An 18083-nucleotide genomic window follows, 5' to 3' on the forward strand; every position below is an offset into this window, starting at 1 on the left:
GGAGGGATTTATGTAGGGAGAAAACATGGTAAAATTAGAATTTACAGGACATCATAGTTCAGGTATAAATTGAAAGTCTGAACCTAAGTTGCTGCAGTAGGGGTGGAAGAGGCGGACGCATAAGAAATTCAGGCTGAACGTGAATGATGAATTGGGCATTGGGGGTGCTGTAGAGGTTGATGGCCAGGTTGGCTTCTGACATTACAAGTATCATTGTTTGGGAGCTCATCTTAAAGCTTATTTGAGTAGAGTAGAGTTGTAACAAAAAGTCTTCTTCAGTGCAGAAGTTTAGTTTAAATGTGTTGTTTTTAAAAGCTACTTAGGGGCGCCTGGGTGGCTCAGTTGTTGAGTGTCTGCCTTCGGCTCAGGGCATGATCCCAGCGTTCTGGGATCGAGCCCCACATCAGGCTTCTACGCTGGAAGCCTGCTTCTTCCTCTTCCACTCCCCCTGCTTGTGTTCCCTCTCTCGCTGGCTCTCTCTCTGTCAAATAAATAAAATCTTTAAAAAAAATTAATTAAAAAAAGCTACTTAAAGTGTGCACATCAGAATTTATAAAGAAATTCAGTGCTTTGACTGTGTGGAAGGCAATATACATAATCTTTGCAGTTTGCATTCCTGCCTACTGTTGAGAGTGGAGTGGTTTTGGTTCCGAATGTGCACACAGCCGTACCGCTTCCTCACATGACATTTGAAGATGAAAATTTTTCTTTATTGGTAACTTGAGTTGTTGCCACTAGGTGTCACTAATAGGTAAGCATTTTTAGTGCTTCTTAAAAAGGCAAATACTGATAATAAACAGATTTATAGGCTGGTGATTTTCAAAACTGTTTGTTTCAAGACTTCTTTATCATCTTCAGATTTATTGATGATTCCAAAACACTTGTGTTTTTGTGGCTTTATCTATTGGTATTTACCAAATGTCGATTAAAATAAATTTTTAAAATATTATTTAAAATAAACCCGTTACATATTAATATTTTTTTTAACAACTGAATTTTCCTAGACTAACAGTAGTTCGAAGAGTAGCATTTTCATATTTGCTTCTACATATATTATTTCGGCTAAAGTATATAAAGAAAACCCAGCCTTGGGGCACCTGGATGGCTTAGTCAGTTAAGCATCTGCCTTCGGCTTGGGTCATGATCCGAGGTCCTAGGATTGAGCCCCGCATTGGACTCCATGCCCAGCAGGGAGTCTGCTTCTTCCTCTCTCTCTCTGCCCCTCCCCCTGCTCTTGTGCTCTCTCTCACTCACTCTCTCAAATAAAGTCTTAAGGAAGGAAGGAAGAAAAAAAAAGAAAGAAAGGAAGGAAGGAAGGAAGGGAAAGAAAAGATGAAAACCTAGCTTTATGTAGATTTGTAGTTGGGAAAGGGTAGAATATTTTAATTAAAATATTTTAATTTTCAGACAATTATGGATATTTTTATTTGATACTCAAAGGTTTTTTATCTTATAAACTTGGCAAGTAGTAGTTTCTTCAACTTCTCATGCTTGTTACATAAAATCTATTGGTTTGTCTTACCCCCTGAATGTATCTTTAATCCATGAATGGTTTTGTAACATTATCCATTGGTCATGTGAAAATATCTGTTAGCTCATTAATGTACATATTCTATTTCAATTTTTTCCACATTTAAAAAATTGTGGTAAAATATATATAACATAAAATTTGCTGTTACAGCCATTTTTAAGTGTACAATTCAGTAGCATTAATTATATTCACACTGTTGTGCAATTATCACAACTACCTATTTCCAGGACATTTTCATCACACCAAACAGAAACTTTGTAACCGTGAAGCAATAACTCCCCATTCCCTTTCCCACAGTTGCTGGTAATCTTGAATCTACTTTCTGTTTCCGTGAATTTGCCCACTCTAAATATCTCAGATAAACCTGCCTGTCTTATTTCACTTAACATGATGTTTTCAAGGTTCATCCATGTTACAGCATGTTTTCACATTTATTGCTTTTTATGGCTGAATACTATTCCATTGTAAGTTTATCCATTATATGTTCACTCTGTTTATCTTTTCATCTGTTGATGGACACGGGTTGTTTCCACCTTTTGACTATTGTAAATAATGCTACAGTGAACATTGGCATACATATATCTGTTTGTATCTTTTTTTCAATACATCTAGGAGTAGAATTTCTGAGTCATATGATAATTGTATGTTTAGCTTTTTGAGGAACCGCCAAACTATTTTCCACAGTGGTTGCACCATTTTACATCACCACCAGCAATGCATGGGGTTCCAGTTTCTTCGCATCCTCACCAATATTTGTTCTATTTTGGTTTTGGTGTGTTGTTGTTGTTTATTGTAGCCATCCTAGTAGGTAAACCTAGTGGTGTCTCACTGAAGTTTTGATTTGTATTTCCCTAACAACTAATGATGTGGAGCGTCTTTTCAAGTGTTTACTGGCCGTTTCCTTATCTTCTTTGGAGAAATGTCTCTTCAGATCTTTTGCCCATTTTTTAATTGGGTCATTTCTCCTTTTGTTCTTAAGTTGTGGGAATTCTTTATATAAACTAGATATTAAACCCTTATCAGATATATGATTTGAAAATATTTTATCGTGTTCTGTAGGTGACATTTCACTTTTGATAATGTCCATTGATGCACAAAAATTTGAAATTCTAATGAAGCCAAATTTATGGCTTTTTCTTCTGTTGCTTAGACTTTTGGTGTCATATTTAGAATCCATTGCCAAATACAAGGTCATGAAGATTTACCCCTATATTTTCTTCTAAGAGTTTCATGATTTTAGCTCTTACATTGAAGTTAATCATTTTTACAGTATCAAAAAATAACACTAATACTACCACTGATCTCATCAGTGAACTCCTTAAGTGTTAGGATGTTGTCAGCTCATAGTGGTAGATACACGTTTTTCAAAATTCTAATTTTCATTTGAAACCTCAAATTTTATCATTGGCAGCAAATGCTCTCAGTTGTTTTCATTGAATGACAAGTTCACTTCATTAATTTTTAAGAATACCAAGTCTGCCAAATACGCAAGTCTGAATGGGCATAGTGTGTATGTCAATCATCCTTTCAAGTGAAAATGGTGTCGGAGGGGGAGAAAAGTGGCTAGTTCATCTTGTAACCCAAACAGTTGCATAGAAACTCTTCCTAGAGATAACCATCATAATTCATGACAGAAGTGCTGTGTAGCCCTCATTTTATCACACAGAATATTAAGACATTTACTCAATAGTAAATACAAATAATAATTTTTACTGCTTCGCCAAGGACTATTCTTTTTTTTTTTAATTTTTTAACTTTTTTTATTAAGTGATCTCTACCCAACATGGGGCTCAAACTCACAATCTCAACCTCAAGAGTTGCATGCTCCACCAAATGAGCCAGCCAGGCGCCCCAAGGACTATTTTTAAGTGAAACTGGCTTTTCCCCCTCTTACAGTGCGTGGCAGTGCGATGGCAAAGTATATGGCTGCTAGTACGATTTGGTGTCACTGCCCTGATGTATGCTGAGGCACCAGCAGTTTTACCCATCATTTTTATAAATGCAAACAGAGTGAAAAAGATATATAACATTTAATACTTTTATGAAAACAATTTTGAAATCAGAAAAAGGATCTTGGGGGAAACCCCAGAAGGTCCTTGGACCATACTTTAAGAGCTGCGATTAAAGGCTATGATAATTGTTAATAACAAAAAATGCAGCCAAGTAAATTTTAAAGATTAATTGGCTTTATTTTTCGATTCATGAATCAGGCAGCATCCCATCTAGCAAGTAGAGGGGAGCTCAAAAAGACTACAGAAGAGGAAGGGTTTTTAAAGGTAGAGAGAGAGTGGAAAAAATTAAATTATTAGCAAAGAATCCATTGTTTTAGGCAAGGCCACCCTCCTAAGGTGGAATGAAAGGGGTCTATCGGTAAATTTGCTAGTGCTGACCGGGAAATTCCCACATTGATGGGTTAAAGGTTACATTTCCGGGGGCTTGAAGCTACAGTTCGGTTAGGTGTTAGTAAGTCTTGGTTGTTTACTGACTTTGGGCCTTAACCTAAGTGACACCATTTTGGACCTGTGGGGTTTTTTTTTTTTGTTTTTTGATTTTTTTTCTTTAGCAAGTTATGTATTTGAATGAGAAAAGTAAAAATTGAGGAATTTCTAATCTTAGAGTTTTTGCCATTGAATTTCAGTGAAATTTTCTCTCTGCATGTGCTGTTTTATATTTTTTTTATAAATTTCTTAAAAGCCTTGGCTCTAGACCAGAATTTTACATAATGTAAGTGTAGAAGTGAAAAGGAGATGGCTGCATATTAACTTACATGTTGGATGTCTTATGGTTTCTTTAATCTGGGGAACCCATCAGTTCTGGAGTAGCACAAGCTGGTGGCAGATGTCTGCAGTGGGGCCAGGGGAGAAGAAACCGGTTCCTGTGGGGCTGACGTTTACAAATGCTGGGCTGGAACTGGGCTTCAGAGTCACCTGGGAACCTTTAGAAGTATGATATTTGAGCTTCATTACTACTGGTACCGCCCCCTACCCACCTACCACCTACGCCCCCCCGCCAAAGATTTTGTTTTAATAAGTCCAGCAGTCTGGGTTCTTTGTTTTGTTTTGTTTTGTTTTAAAAGCTCTCTAGTGATTGCGATGTACAAACCAGCTTTGAGACTCTCTAACCCGGGATGTTTTTAAAAGCCAAATGGGCAAAACTTGAATTTGAAGAAATTTTATCTACAGCCTTTTTTCTGCTTATAAAACTCTTGTTATAAATAAGTGTTTTTAAAGTTATTAGGAAGGATATTTAATATTTCGTCTTTTTACTCTCCCAGAATTCGATCCTCCAGCTCCCTTTGTCACTCGTTTTTTGAACACAAGAGCGATGAAGGAAACCTTTAAGAGCTACATGGAACTGCTTGTTAGCATTGCTTTGGACCCTGACACAATGCAAGCCTTAGAGAAGAGCAATGGTACAGTCTGCTAAGTAGTACTTCTTGGTGGTGCTTCATGGATCTTCTTTATTCTTGGCTGTTAGTTACGTGTTTAATATATGGATTTTGTTACAGATATCCGTACATTGTCAGTTCACAAATCCATGATATTGATTCTATAAAGTAGTCCTATAATTCTTGAATTGTCAGTACTTGAACAACTTTATATTGAATGTATTTTTATTGATTTCTACTCATGGAAAAATTATGTAACTACCCACAAGTCTTCACTAAGTGTCTGTATTACATGCAAGGTCCAGATGTCAATAGATTCTGCTTTCTAATAATTGGAAAGATGAACTGGATAATAGTGGCATAAAGATTAAAATCATATATTTGTGTCTAATAAAAGATACATCACAGAATAATTATTTTCTAACCAATCAATAGTAAAACAATGCATGCATTGTGTTATATTCATTAATATTAGTCCTTTATACTCTTCCTTTAGTAACTTTTTCTTACAGTAAAATAGAGATGAAATTAATATCTGAAATAAACTGGTGATTCATTCATTTAATGTTGCTCACTAATATTTACCCCTCAGCTACTATGGCATTCTCCAAGGACAACTAAAAAAAAGGAGCAAAAGGATTAATGAGACAGTTTCCATTACCTTCTATCGAAATGAATTGTATACATGTGCGATCAAAGATAGTAATAAAGAAAAATCACTAACAATATACTTCAACAGCAGTGCCTGATAATGCATATTTTACTTCCGTACACTGTGATATACACCGTTCTGTTTTAATCCCAAAACAGTTCAGACAGCCATGTTGTAGATGAGGACAGTGAGGTCCACAGAAGTTAAGCGACCTGCTTAATAGCCCACAATTTCCAAGTAGCCGAGAAAGGATTAAAATCCAAGGGCTAATTTCTGGTCCGTCATTTTTTTTTTTACCGTAATCAGAGATAGTAATCTGTACATCTGTCATTTTAGAATCATGCAGAGCTGGAAGAGATGTAGAGATTACCTAGTCTAAAACATTTATTTTGTAGATTAAGGCTCAAAGGGATTAAATGTATTTCATAGAGTTATAGAACAAGTTACTGGTAGAATAACCACAATTAAAACCCAATAGTTAATTCCCTAGCTCGGCATTTTTGCCATTATATGTTTTTTTCACTCAATCAAATCTCCTTGGTTCGTAGAATATATATTTCTTAGTACTGGTCGTTTCTGGGTAGTTAGATTTTAATTGATTTTTTTTCCTGATGCTTATCATTATTTTATGATTTTTCTCCATTTGCTATAAGGGGGAAAGACATTACTTGTTCTGTTTTAAAAATAATCCACAAATGTTTAAAACTTTGTTTTGTGAAATGTTAATTCTTAACATTTTTGAAAAGATTTAATCACTACTAGAAAGATAAAACTGTCAAGGTGTGTTATAGTGACCTTAGAATGCATTCCTCACTAAAGGACTTTTTCTTCAATAAGAAGGCGTGTTCTTTTGCTGGTCGCTGTGCTGTGGTTGTATTCCAAATATAAAGAGTCATTTCATTCAGCTACGAAATTAGTAGCCAGATTCTGAGGATTATATATACATTTCAGAAACGTTTACTAAAGGTGATTAGTGTTATGAAATATATTATTCTGATAAATTAAGAAATAATCTAGTAACCTAAAATATTTAATACAGCACCAAAAATAATTAATAGTCTGATGAAAGTGCTTTTCTTAAAGGAGCTTAAAGTTTTTCTAAAGCTTCTTTAGAGAAAGGAAGTGAACGGTTTTAGTTAGGCATCTTTATCATACTTTTACTCTCCCCTTTTCTGGAATAACTGTTTGTCTCTTGTGTTTTTGAAACTGGATTTTGATAGTTTTTCTTCCCTTACTTTTTCTTTGGCCCAAACTACAGTTAAATTAAGAATGTCATACTTGGGGCAGCGCCTGGGTGGCTCAGTCGTTAAGCATCTGCCTTCGGCTCAGGTCACGATCCCAGTGTCCTGGGATCAAGCCCCACATAGGCTCCCTGCTCAGCGGAGAGTCTGCTTCTCTCTCTCCCTCTGCTGTTCCCCCTGCTTGTGCACTCGCTCTCTCTCTGTCAAATAAATAAATAAATAAAATCTAAAATATATATTTATATATCTATATTTGGTATTTTATAGAATTTTATAATGTCAGATAAATCTATATCTTGTAATACAATTATTGTTTGGATGATAAATGAGGTCTAGAGAAATTAAGCATTTTGCTTCCTGGTCACTTATCTGTCATCAGTCAATTCTAGTGGCAGATACAGGTTTAAACCCAGGACTTCTGATCCTGTCCCCCTGCTATGCTGCTGCTTTCTCGCTTGGCTATTGCAGACCTATTTTTCAAGTTAGTTTTTGTTCAGAAAGCTACGTGTCCACTATTTTAAAAGTAATATTTATATACGCCAATGAATTTAATGTCTTAACTTTGAGGAAAAGTTGGATTTTTAACACGTGTTTGTGTTGATAGTTTATCCTATTAAAATCAATTTTTATTTTGTTTTAGATGAGCTACTTTTGCCTCATATGAAAAAAATAGACAGCATGCTGAATGATAACCGAAAGAGACTTCTCTTAAACCTTCATTTGGATCAGTCGTTCAAGGTATTTCCTTCGGATGATTTATTAGCAACTCACTGGTGATCATAGTCTTGAGTGTAATAGGCAGGAAACTTATGAAAGTCAGTCTCAGTTTTATACAATTTTTCACCCAATGAAAATTTGATTTTTATTCATTATGAATCTGTTTAGCTTGTCTTTTTATTAAGCCCATTCTTAGTGTTAATCATTTGCTTTTCCCTGCTTAAATTCATTTTTTAGGCTTTTACATTCATCTAGAATTCCTTCTACATAATTTCCAAATGTTTTCAAAAGTACTTCCTTTAAACTGCCAAATTTCAGTCATTTTTCTTTTAAATCTTTTCAAAATTTTCATATTTCATCCATGATTAGAATTGGCTTTTCCTCAGCATAGTTACTGAACTTCCCTCACATGCCTGATTTACTCAGTATCTGAGGAAAAACTGGTCTTAACATAATGGCAGATACATGTAGTTATATCCGTTAATGTATCTGGGAACTCTAAATTGGTTTTGGTGTTATCAGAAATATGGAACAACAAAAAGCTAATCTAAACACAAAATCTATCACAGAAGCTACTTTGTAGTCAAAAAATTTCCAGCTTTTCTTATTGAAATTATAAAATACAACATTTAGAATCATTTGGTCATATCTACCTTGGGAGAAGTTTTTTTATGCATTTGTATAGCTCTTTATTTTTATCAAGAGACTTTATTTTTATAGCAGTTTTAGTTTCACAACAAAATTGAGCAGGAAGTGCAGGAAGTTCCCATCTACCACACATGAACAGCTTCCCCATTATCGACATGTCCCACCAGAGTGGTGCATTTGTCATAACTGAGGAACCTACATTGACACGTCTTTCTAACCTGAAGTCCATAGTTTGCGTGGCTCACTCGTGGTGTACCTTCTGTTGGTTTGGAGAAAAGTATAATGACATGTTACCTACTATTAAAGTGTCATACAGTAGTTTCACTCCCTGAAAATCCGCTGCGCTCTATTCATCCCTCCCTCCTTCCCCACCTTACCTCTGGCAACCACTGATCTTTTTACTGTCTCTGTAGTTTTACCTTTTCCAGAATGTCCTGTAGTTGAAAACTGTACCATATGTAGCTTTTTCAGATTGGCCTCTTTCACATACTAATAAGAATTTAAGGTTCTGTGGCATCTGGCTGACTCAAAAGGTAGAGCCTATGACTCTTGATCTCAGGGTTTTGAGTTCAAGCCCCACGTTGGGCATAGAGCTTACTTTTAAAAATAAAAAAGATCGAAAAAATCACTCGTTTAAAAAAAAAAAGAATTTTTCTACCATGTCTTTTTATGGCTTAAGAGCTCATTTCTTTTTACTGGTGAATAATATTCCATTGTCCGAATAATACCAGTATATCTATTCATTTACTGAAGGACATACTGGTTGCTTCCTAATCTTGGCAGTTATCAATAAAGCTACTATATAAACATTTGTGTGCAGGTTTTTGTGTGGATATAAGTTTTCAACTCATTTGGGTAATTTGTATAGCTTTTTCACATCCCTATTTTATCTGAACACATAAAAGTAAAAATTGACTCATTTTAGCTAGGTGAAAATTAAAGCTCTGAGGTTGAGTTCAAAGTTAAAAGACACCAGAGGTGCCTGGCTGGCTCAGCAAACAGAGCATGTGACTCTTGATTTGGGGTTGTAAGTTTGAGCCCCGCATTGGGTGCAGAATTTACTTAAAAAAAAAAAAAAAGTTAAATGACACCAACCTACTAATTGTCCTGTATTCTCTACTGACATTCACTTGCAGAGAAAAAAAAAGTCAAAAGGTAGTATAAAACCTAGTATTAAGAATCTGGTCTACTGACTCCTAGTCCAGTATTTTCTGCAGAGAAGAGAATGCTGTTATGTGGGTGTTTTCTAAAAATTTACTAAATCTTAAAAATGACCAGTTTTGGCTACCCATTCTATTTTTAAAGATTCTATTTTTTTTTTAAATAATCTCTACACCCAACATGGGGCTCAAATTTACAACCCCAAGGTCAAGAATCACATGCTCCACTGACTAAGCCAGCCAGACACCCACTGGCTAACCATTTAGGATAGTTAAACCAGTTCTCTAATAACTTGTATTAAAATAAGGCCACCACTTGGAACTTAATAGATTCAGTAGCTATTTAAGGCTCGTGCAATAGTTTATGACGAACAACTGAAAAATTAGTTTTCATATTCTTATTTTCAAAGAAAAAAGCACAAAATTTCTAATTTTGAAATTACAGTTGTTAATTTTGATTATTTTCATTTATAGGAATTAACATTTCAAAGCCAAAATACATACATAGTACTACAATATAATTTTCAAATAGTAAAGTATTACAAATAGATTATAAAAATTAAAAGATTTTCTGTTCTTTAGAAATAATTAACATCATTACATATGGTGAACTCAATAACTTTAGGAATCCTAAAGCCTTTTGAAGTTAATCATGTTCTGTTTTTCTCTGAAATCCGTGTGCTTCCAATCATCTTTAGCATCTTGTCACAAAAGGTGCTTGGGGACTCCGAGTCTGGAAGAGAGTTGGCCCTGAAGGTTGTAACTGTTTATAAAATGGTGTAGCTTATCGAATGGGAACTTCATTCTGAATAATAAATATAATGGGAGCACTTGAACCCTTTTAGTGTCAAAATAGTAAATGATAGTGGTAACTCAGTTTAATCTTTTTAAACAACATTTTTTTTTAAGTAAACTCAGTGCCCCACTGCGCCAGCTGGGTGTCCCTCAAAACAGTACTTAAACTGGTTAAATTTAGCTACAAATATCATTCAGTTATTTTTTGTAGTTTTTCATGTCCAGATGATTTGCCAAATAGATAAGGGCAAAACATGCCAGAGACTTTTAAAGAGTGGACTAGAATTGATTTGGCCACATGGCCACTAAGTTACCAGTGAGTAACTACTGTGTCATTGTGGCCAGAAAATGCATCAAAGTCTGTTAGACTCTTCATACAACTGAGGTCAAAAGACGCAGAGAAGTGGTGAAGCCAGGGAAGTATTGTAATGCCCCTTGTTCTCACTGTTCTCATCAGGGAGAGATCCCGTTCATCTGGGATCGATGCATCTTTATAGCAGGGCTTGGCCCAGAGTCAGGGTGTTGACAGTGGTTGAATTGGTAGAGCTTGGAAGAAACCCATGTCTCTCTTTCTCCTACTTTGAAGCCGCAGAGAGGCATTTCTAGAGCTCCCTGGCTTGTTACGGAGTCCCTACTGTGCCATGTGCTCTTGGCATAAAGCAGGTCATAGGGTAAAGTTCACCCAGATTCAAGGGATGAGGAAATAGATTCCACGTCTTGATGGAGGAGGTGCAAAGAATTTGTGGCTCTGTTTAATACCCACGTGTATTTCTATATTGTGTATATTTACCACACCCCACCTATATACATGTGTGTACCATATATAAATGTATGTATATAGTTCTGTATTTTTTAAAATAAGTTTTGAATAGCTGGAAGTAGTTTGGATTAGTTTTCTTCTGATGTCAGTTATTTTTGCTTTATTTTAAAGAATGCTTTGGAAAGCTTTCCCGAACTAACAATAATTACTCGAGACTCTAAAGCAAAAAGTGGGGGTTCTGCTATTTCTAAAATCAAAATGAATGGGAAAACTTATAATAAGAAAACTCTAAGGACTTCTAAAACAACTACCAAATCTGCACAAGTAAGTATGCATGGATTGATACGATTATACCTTTTCTAGTTAATATAATTATACCTTTTCTAGTTAATATAATTCCTCTTTAAAATATTGAAACAAGCAAATACTTTCCTCTATTGTTATTATCTGTGAAGTCTTTTCAGGTGGGAATGAGCAGCTCCAGCTCAAGGAACAGAGACTCCATCTTACCTTGTTTTTCTCCATTGTCCTGCGCAGTATCTGCATGTAGTTAGTGCTTGCAGGGTTTTTTTCTTTTTAAGATTTTGTTTATTTTATTTGAGAGAGATTGAGAGAACGAGTGGGAGGAGGGGCAGAGGGAAAAGCAGACTCCCTGCAGAGCAGGGAGCCGGAGGCAGGGCTCCAGGGCTGGATTCCAGGAGCCTTGGGTCATGACCTGAGCCAAAGGCAGACGCTTAACCGACTGAGCGACCCCGGTACCCAGTGCTTGCAGATTTTTAAAATAGTTGAATAGATAAGGAATTACCTGATGCCTGTATTTATATTTTCTATATTTTTTGTCATTAGATACAAATGCGTACAGATAAGTGAGTGTGCACATATTCCACAAGATTCAGTATTCCGTGTCTGTAAAATTACTGCCTTTTTAGAAATCAGTTTAGTGGGGCGCCGGGGTGGCGCCGTCGTTAAGTGTCTGCCTTTGGCTCAGGGCGTGATCCCAGCGTTCTGGCATCGAGCCCCACATCAGGCTCCTCCGCTGGGAGCCTGCTTCTTCCTCTCCCACTCCCCCTGCTTGTGTTCCCTCTCTCGCTGGCTGTCTCTATCTCTGTCGAATAAATAAATAAAATCTTAAAAAAAAAAAAAAGAAATCAGTTTAACAACGTATCTATTTCACAACAAAAATATATTCTGTAGAAACACATTTCACAAAAGCATAAAAATGTATGCTTTTGCTCATTGTGCAATTGTAAAAACTATCCAGTTATGCATCACCAGTGGGAAACTGGATAAATGAAGAGCCATCCAGATAATGTAATACTGTGTACTTTTAAAAAAGAGACTCATTCATTCTTTCAATAAAATTTTTTGAGTGCCTATTGTGTGCCAAATACCGTTTTAAGTACTAGGAATAGAACTGTGAAAAACGATCAAAATTCCCTGCCCTTATATAATTTATAGTGGTTGGGGTTTATATTTAATAAATAGAAAGATATGCAAGTTTTAGTTAGGTTAGAAACAAGTTATGACACATAAAGTTGCAATACAATATGTGTAGTAGGATTGCCTTCCCATTACAGAATTTGTGTCATTAATATATGTTATACATGAGAAACTATGGAAGAATATATACCATGCTTTTAACCTTGTTTATCTCTGAAGCAAGAGATTATACAGATTCTTTTACTTTATAAGTCATCTTACGTGTTTACTGTTTAAATTTTTCTGCTTAAATTTTTTTTGGAATACTGTGTGTTTATATTCAGAAAACAACGAAGAGTCTAAAATACAGTTTAAATTCTTATTTTGAATAAGCCTCTTGTCCATATTTAAGCCTATATCTAGCCATATTAGTCATTTATTTTTAACATTCCCGTTGACACTTTTGGTCTAGTATTTTTGTGAAAGTATTTATAGCTCAAACATTCTGTGAAATAAATATGCCTATAAACTCTTCTCTTTTTATAGGAGTTTGCTGTTGATCCAGAGAAAATACAGCTGTATTCTTTGTATCATTCACTCCATCATTATAAATATCATGTTTATCTGATATGTAAAGATGAGGTAATTTTTTTTCATTTATTTAAAAAAGAAATGTTTTTCTGAACTTTAAGGAGACTATAGCTGGAGTCTTTTTTAATGTCTTAAAGAGAATTGTTAAAAAATACATGTGTCTGCATTGTCTTATAAAGAATGTTATTCTGAATCTCTCTTATGTGTTGTGCTCGTACTAATCTGAGGTTCTTGCAGGAGCTGTAAGTGGTAATGTTTTTAAGCTGTTACGCTTGCTTTACATTGCCATAATAAATGGTACTTTATTTCATTTTCTTCCCTCATAATACATAATGATCCTGCTTTAATTCACTTCAGTCACTGTTTTGATACCCTGCCGTCTTCCTTATCACCAGAATGGCCTTATCCCACTTAATTGCTGAGAAAGGGATTTTTGTGCGTTGGCAGGAAGAAATGATAGTTAAAATTTAATTGTAACTTTTAAGTATTATAATTCAAGTTGCTCAGAAGTTGTATATAATACAATAATACCACTTCGTGTGGGATATAATGATCAATTTCCTCAAAGCTTAAATGGCTGTAGACTATCTCTTTTGATCAGTACTACCAGTTTTTTAACTAACAGGTAAGTTGGATTGAGGCTATACTTATGTATTTGATGATAAGCGGTGGAAAGGTGTTCATAAATCTAGCCTCTAGCAAAGGAGAAAATAAATATGGTCACGCAAAATATGATGACTATTTTTACAATGCTCTGAAATGCAGAATTGACCCCAAAATTTGTCACTTACCTTTTAACACAATTGGAAGGAATTCAGAAGCTTTGAGCCATTTTTTTTCTAGCCTTCCTCTTTGCCCTCACGGAGCTAAAAATGATAGGGTTAGGCTTCACCCAAATTTATATGAAATAATCATTCTCCATGGATGGAATTTTTTTTTAATTAGTATTTGTAGGTGGTATTCATAAAATCCTTTTCATTCAAGATATAGAAACGGTAAACCCTCACGAGGAGCTAACAAAGTGCTAAGTATAAGCTAATGTGATAATTCTCTTTATTTTAGATTTCTTCTGTGCAGAAAAGAAATGAAGACTTAGGACAGGAAGAAATTGTTCAACTTTGCATGAAAAATGTAAAATGGGTGGAAGACCTATTTGAAAAATTCGGAGAACTTCTAAATCATGTACAGCAGAAGTGTTCCTAACATTTCCACGACAGTTCTATGTTACAGCACTAATGAACTGGCGGAGGCGGGTGGTCACAGGGGGTGTAGGGCCTCAGATAAGTGAATGTCAGGCAGTGGTCTCCTGCGGGCACACCTGCTTTGATCACAGAACTTACACGATGACCTCTGCTAAAGGACAGTGGTGCTGCCAAGGAAGTCAGTCCTTTGGAAATGGACCTAAAATCCCACCACATTTTTATCCTAATGAATGATTTTTCTATTTTGTAAACCATTGGGTAACTGAGTTTTATTTTCAGAAATGTTTTTTGACAAATGATGAAGCATGCACTAAATATAATTTTTCTTTATTGCTAGAGAGGTAACACTTAAGTAACTTGATTATTTTTTTTCCTGACTCCGACTAAACACCAGAAGGAAAGAGAGGTGGCGCCAAACGCCTGTGTTTATATTCGTGTCTGGCCACAAAATGGAAAGTGTTGTACATTCTGTAAACAGATCTGGTGTGATGCGACATTTTGTATGAGAATATCCTCAATTTAAAATATGAAATTCAGAAACTACATTCTGCTTTACGAACTCCTTTTACTCTTAACATGTTCAGGAAACTGGATGTGGAATTGGTGCAATTCTAGGACTGCTTTTTTGTGTCAAATTATATTGTAATGAAAAAACAATGACATACTATTTTCCCTATCTCAAAGAAAAGTATTTTCCTTTATACTGTTTTTTCCTTTGGAAAAATTTTCAATTGTACATTTTATTTCACTAATAGTTGTATTTTTCACAAGGAAAATGTGGTTATAATTATGTTTGATGTATCTGTACTACACTTTTCATTATTTTCAGTAAATCTTATTTAGTTATATATTGAATTTCTATTGTGAATTCTATCTTGAGGTAACCATTTTTGTTTATACGGATTTGCTTCAGTGTTATCCAGAATATGCATTCAATACTAGAATTAGTGTAGCTTTATAAATGGAGTTGTGTTAGACACTGCAGTCATTTTCTAATTCATGAAAATCAGTTCCTTACTAAACTAATACTTGATTAACCGATTTGCCAAAGTCAAAAATAACCACCATTATCCATTTGGAAGAATAAAATTTATACTTCTATAATTAGGCTACATGCAGTGTTAAACACAGCTTACCTAACTCTTAGAACTGGAAGTGGTAGAACTCTCCTTTTGGTGCCTTTCCAACCTTTATACATGCTGTTGTAGCTTTCTTTAGTTTGATAGCTAGCGTTTCAAGTAGTGTAGCTGAGACAGTGAATGTATTAGGTTCAACATGACCTTTTGTTTTATTCGTGTTTGCCAACAGGATGCCTTATTTGTTTGAGAAAAAGATTTACTAGTGTCCTTCTAAACGATCTCCTTTTTTAGGATTCTAAAGAAGTTGTTAATCATCATACTTTTTGTTTCTTTTACCACCATTTAGTGCCTTAAGTCCTATCAAGAAAGCAGTGTTCCTGCTCTATGCCCAAATAAGAGGTGCTTATGTGGACACTGCTGTTGTCTTGATTTTGAGTGAACAGGCCAACTTCTTATACCTAAAACCTTGGTAAACTGGCAAAAAAATTAAAGATAACATGTGACTTGATTTGAGAATAAAACATTGTAGCATTGGGTAGAAAGTGAGTATCTGAGTTAAGCTTACATATTTATTTCTGGTGGTTATCCTATTAAAAGCAATAATCCTTAATCCAACAATCTTTGTACCTGCCATTAGACAAGGTAATAATAGAAGTTTCTCTCAATGGTTAAAATTTCCGATTCTGAACGTTTTTTAGAAGACCCGTTTAAACGGTTTATTGTGAAAACAAAAGTAACCTATTAGATTTGTTTTGCCTAACTCAAATGAGACTTACCAGCAGTGAGAGCATCATAGAATTGATTTGCTAAGTGGAGAAGAGTAGGAAGCAGCCATATTTCTTTCTGCTATTGACTCTGGACAGAATTGGTTTCTTTCATTTCTAAAGTGCAGAGTAGATAACTACATCTCCTAATGTAGTGTTATACGTACATGTCTTTACTCCCCCAGCTTACTTTCCTGAATCATTGATGGTTAAACATTTTTAAAAGCCGTCATGAGTTTAGCTAACACTTGAAGTACATGTTTGAAATCACTAGCCACATCTCCTTTGTAAGGCCCATGGAAAACAGGGACATTTCCTTCAAGTTGATCGTATGTTTCCTATAGAAAATAACCCATTTCCTTTTCAACTGCAGTTGCCCTGAAAAGTGTTGGCGGTTGTATTCATTTTAGTGAAACAAGTGTTTTTGTCATATCAGAGGCCAAGTCTTTGATAACTGCCTAAAGGAGACCCAGTTGTTTTGCACCATCTTCTCTCATTTGATCATATATTATAGGCAAGGACATCAAACTCGGGCCTTAGCAAAAAGTGGGACTCTTATTATGATGTCCATTCATGAGTCCTTTCTTTGTAGGAAGTTGAATAAATACCTAGCTGGTTAGCATTCACATTCCTGCCAGAGAGCTTGAAATTTATGATATAGAAATAATTTTAGGTTGTAGATAGACTTAAAGAGGTAAAGCACATATTGCCACCATTCAGGAAAACATTTTTAAGAATGATTGGATTTTCCTCCTTCCAGATACCTGGAAATAATTTAATATAAAAAATCATTCTGTGTTGGTGTTTATTTGTAGTTCAGATTAGTGGGTATAGAAGGAGCTTCCTTGTTCCCATTTTCATGATAACCCAGTATCCACTTATTTGATCTTCTAATGAAGTCATAAATTTATCATGACTTATGAATTATCATGGTAAGTTAACAACAGAAACCGGAAACCGTCCGCTTTTTTTCACACTATCAAATAGAAAACATTGGTGAGGTGGAAAAATCCTAATTTAAAACAGCTTAGAAAATGTTCAGATTACCTTTACGTTTCTAAATTTCTTTAAATTTCTAAAACTTAAAAATGACAATTACAGATGACTCATACCTTATTATTGTTTTCAGAGCTTTCCTCACATTTTTTAAAGTCTCACTTTCCTTTTAATATATATATTTATTTTTGTTGAAACAGCTGTTTTCCAGTCTATGATTTTGAAGATATTCCCATAAAACCAACATAGCAGCAAGGTTATTGAATTAGCTTTGGGTCCCAAAAGTTGCTTCAGATGTGCAAGTTGTGAATTTTACTGTATTTGTAGAATACAGTTTTTGTTTTAAACTGTAGTTCCATCTGCTTCTCAGAAATGCTTTTCAAATAGAGTAAACTGTCCCAGGACAACTGCTTCTACCTGTGTCGATGGCATTCGACACGTAACCGCACAAATGAACAATGCACACTTTTGGTTGTGCATTAACTTACATGTACAACTTTTGGCATCTGTGTTCACAAATGCATGTTTTCAAACATCACCTTTATTTATAAGTGACAGTAATTGAAGTTAAGGATACAAAGAAACCTGCATTTGTAGCCCAGAGTTTTAAGTGGTCCATAATACAATGTATGGAAATGTGAAAGACAATTTTGTATATTTGTTTGTTACTAACTCAGATCATTAAAATGAAAACAATTTTTTAAACAACAAAATCAGAATGTTTTGAGGTTTTTTTTTTTAAGAACTGAAAACTGAGGTATTCTATTATCCAAAAACATCATCATGTTATAAATTCTTCTCACAACACATAGCGTGTTGTAAAGTCCTAAACAAAGTTATTAGGAACAAATCTATATAAGCTATTGAATAGGTAAAAACGAGTTATCCTGATTCCTTAATTTCTAGAATCAGACGGCCCTGCCTTTACCTTCATATTGCTATCTAAAAACATTAAGTATTTCAAGTAAATATATATTCAGCATATTTGCTGTGTTTTAATTAGGTTTTTTTTTTTTTTTTCTTTTTTAAGTAATCTCTAGGGGCACCTGGGTGCCTCAGTCGGTTAAGCATCTGACTTCCACTCAGGTCACCGATCCTGGGGTCCTGGGATGGAGCCCCTCATCAGGCTCCCTGCTCAGT

General features: G+C 35.0%; 1 protein-coding gene across 1 annotated transcript in view; it reads left to right on the forward strand.

The window, feature by feature from the left end:
• Window positions 1-14952, forward strand: part of QSER1 (glutamine and serine rich 1) — a 39480-nt gene extending 24528 nt beyond the window's left edge. The window contains exons 8-12 of the mRNA XM_040638919.1: window positions 4806-4943; window positions 7453-7550; window positions 11064-11216; window positions 12858-12953; window positions 13965-14952. Coding sequence (XP_040494853.1) covers window positions 4806-4943; window positions 7453-7550; window positions 11064-11216; window positions 12858-12953; window positions 13965-14105 — 626 coding nt within the window. The 3' untranslated portion in view covers window positions 14106-14952. The remainder of the gene's footprint in view (window positions 1-4805; window positions 4944-7452; window positions 7551-11063; window positions 11217-12857; window positions 12954-13964) is intronic.
• Window positions 14953-18083: the final 3131 nt, after the last annotated feature.

The sequence above is a fragment of the Ursus maritimus genome, unplaced genomic scaffold, assembly GCF_017311325.1.
Source record: "Ursus maritimus isolate PB19 unplaced genomic scaffold, ASM1731132v1 scaffold_23, whole genome shotgun sequence".
Lineage (NCBI taxonomy): Eukaryota > Metazoa > Chordata > Mammalia > Carnivora > Ursidae > Ursus > Ursus maritimus.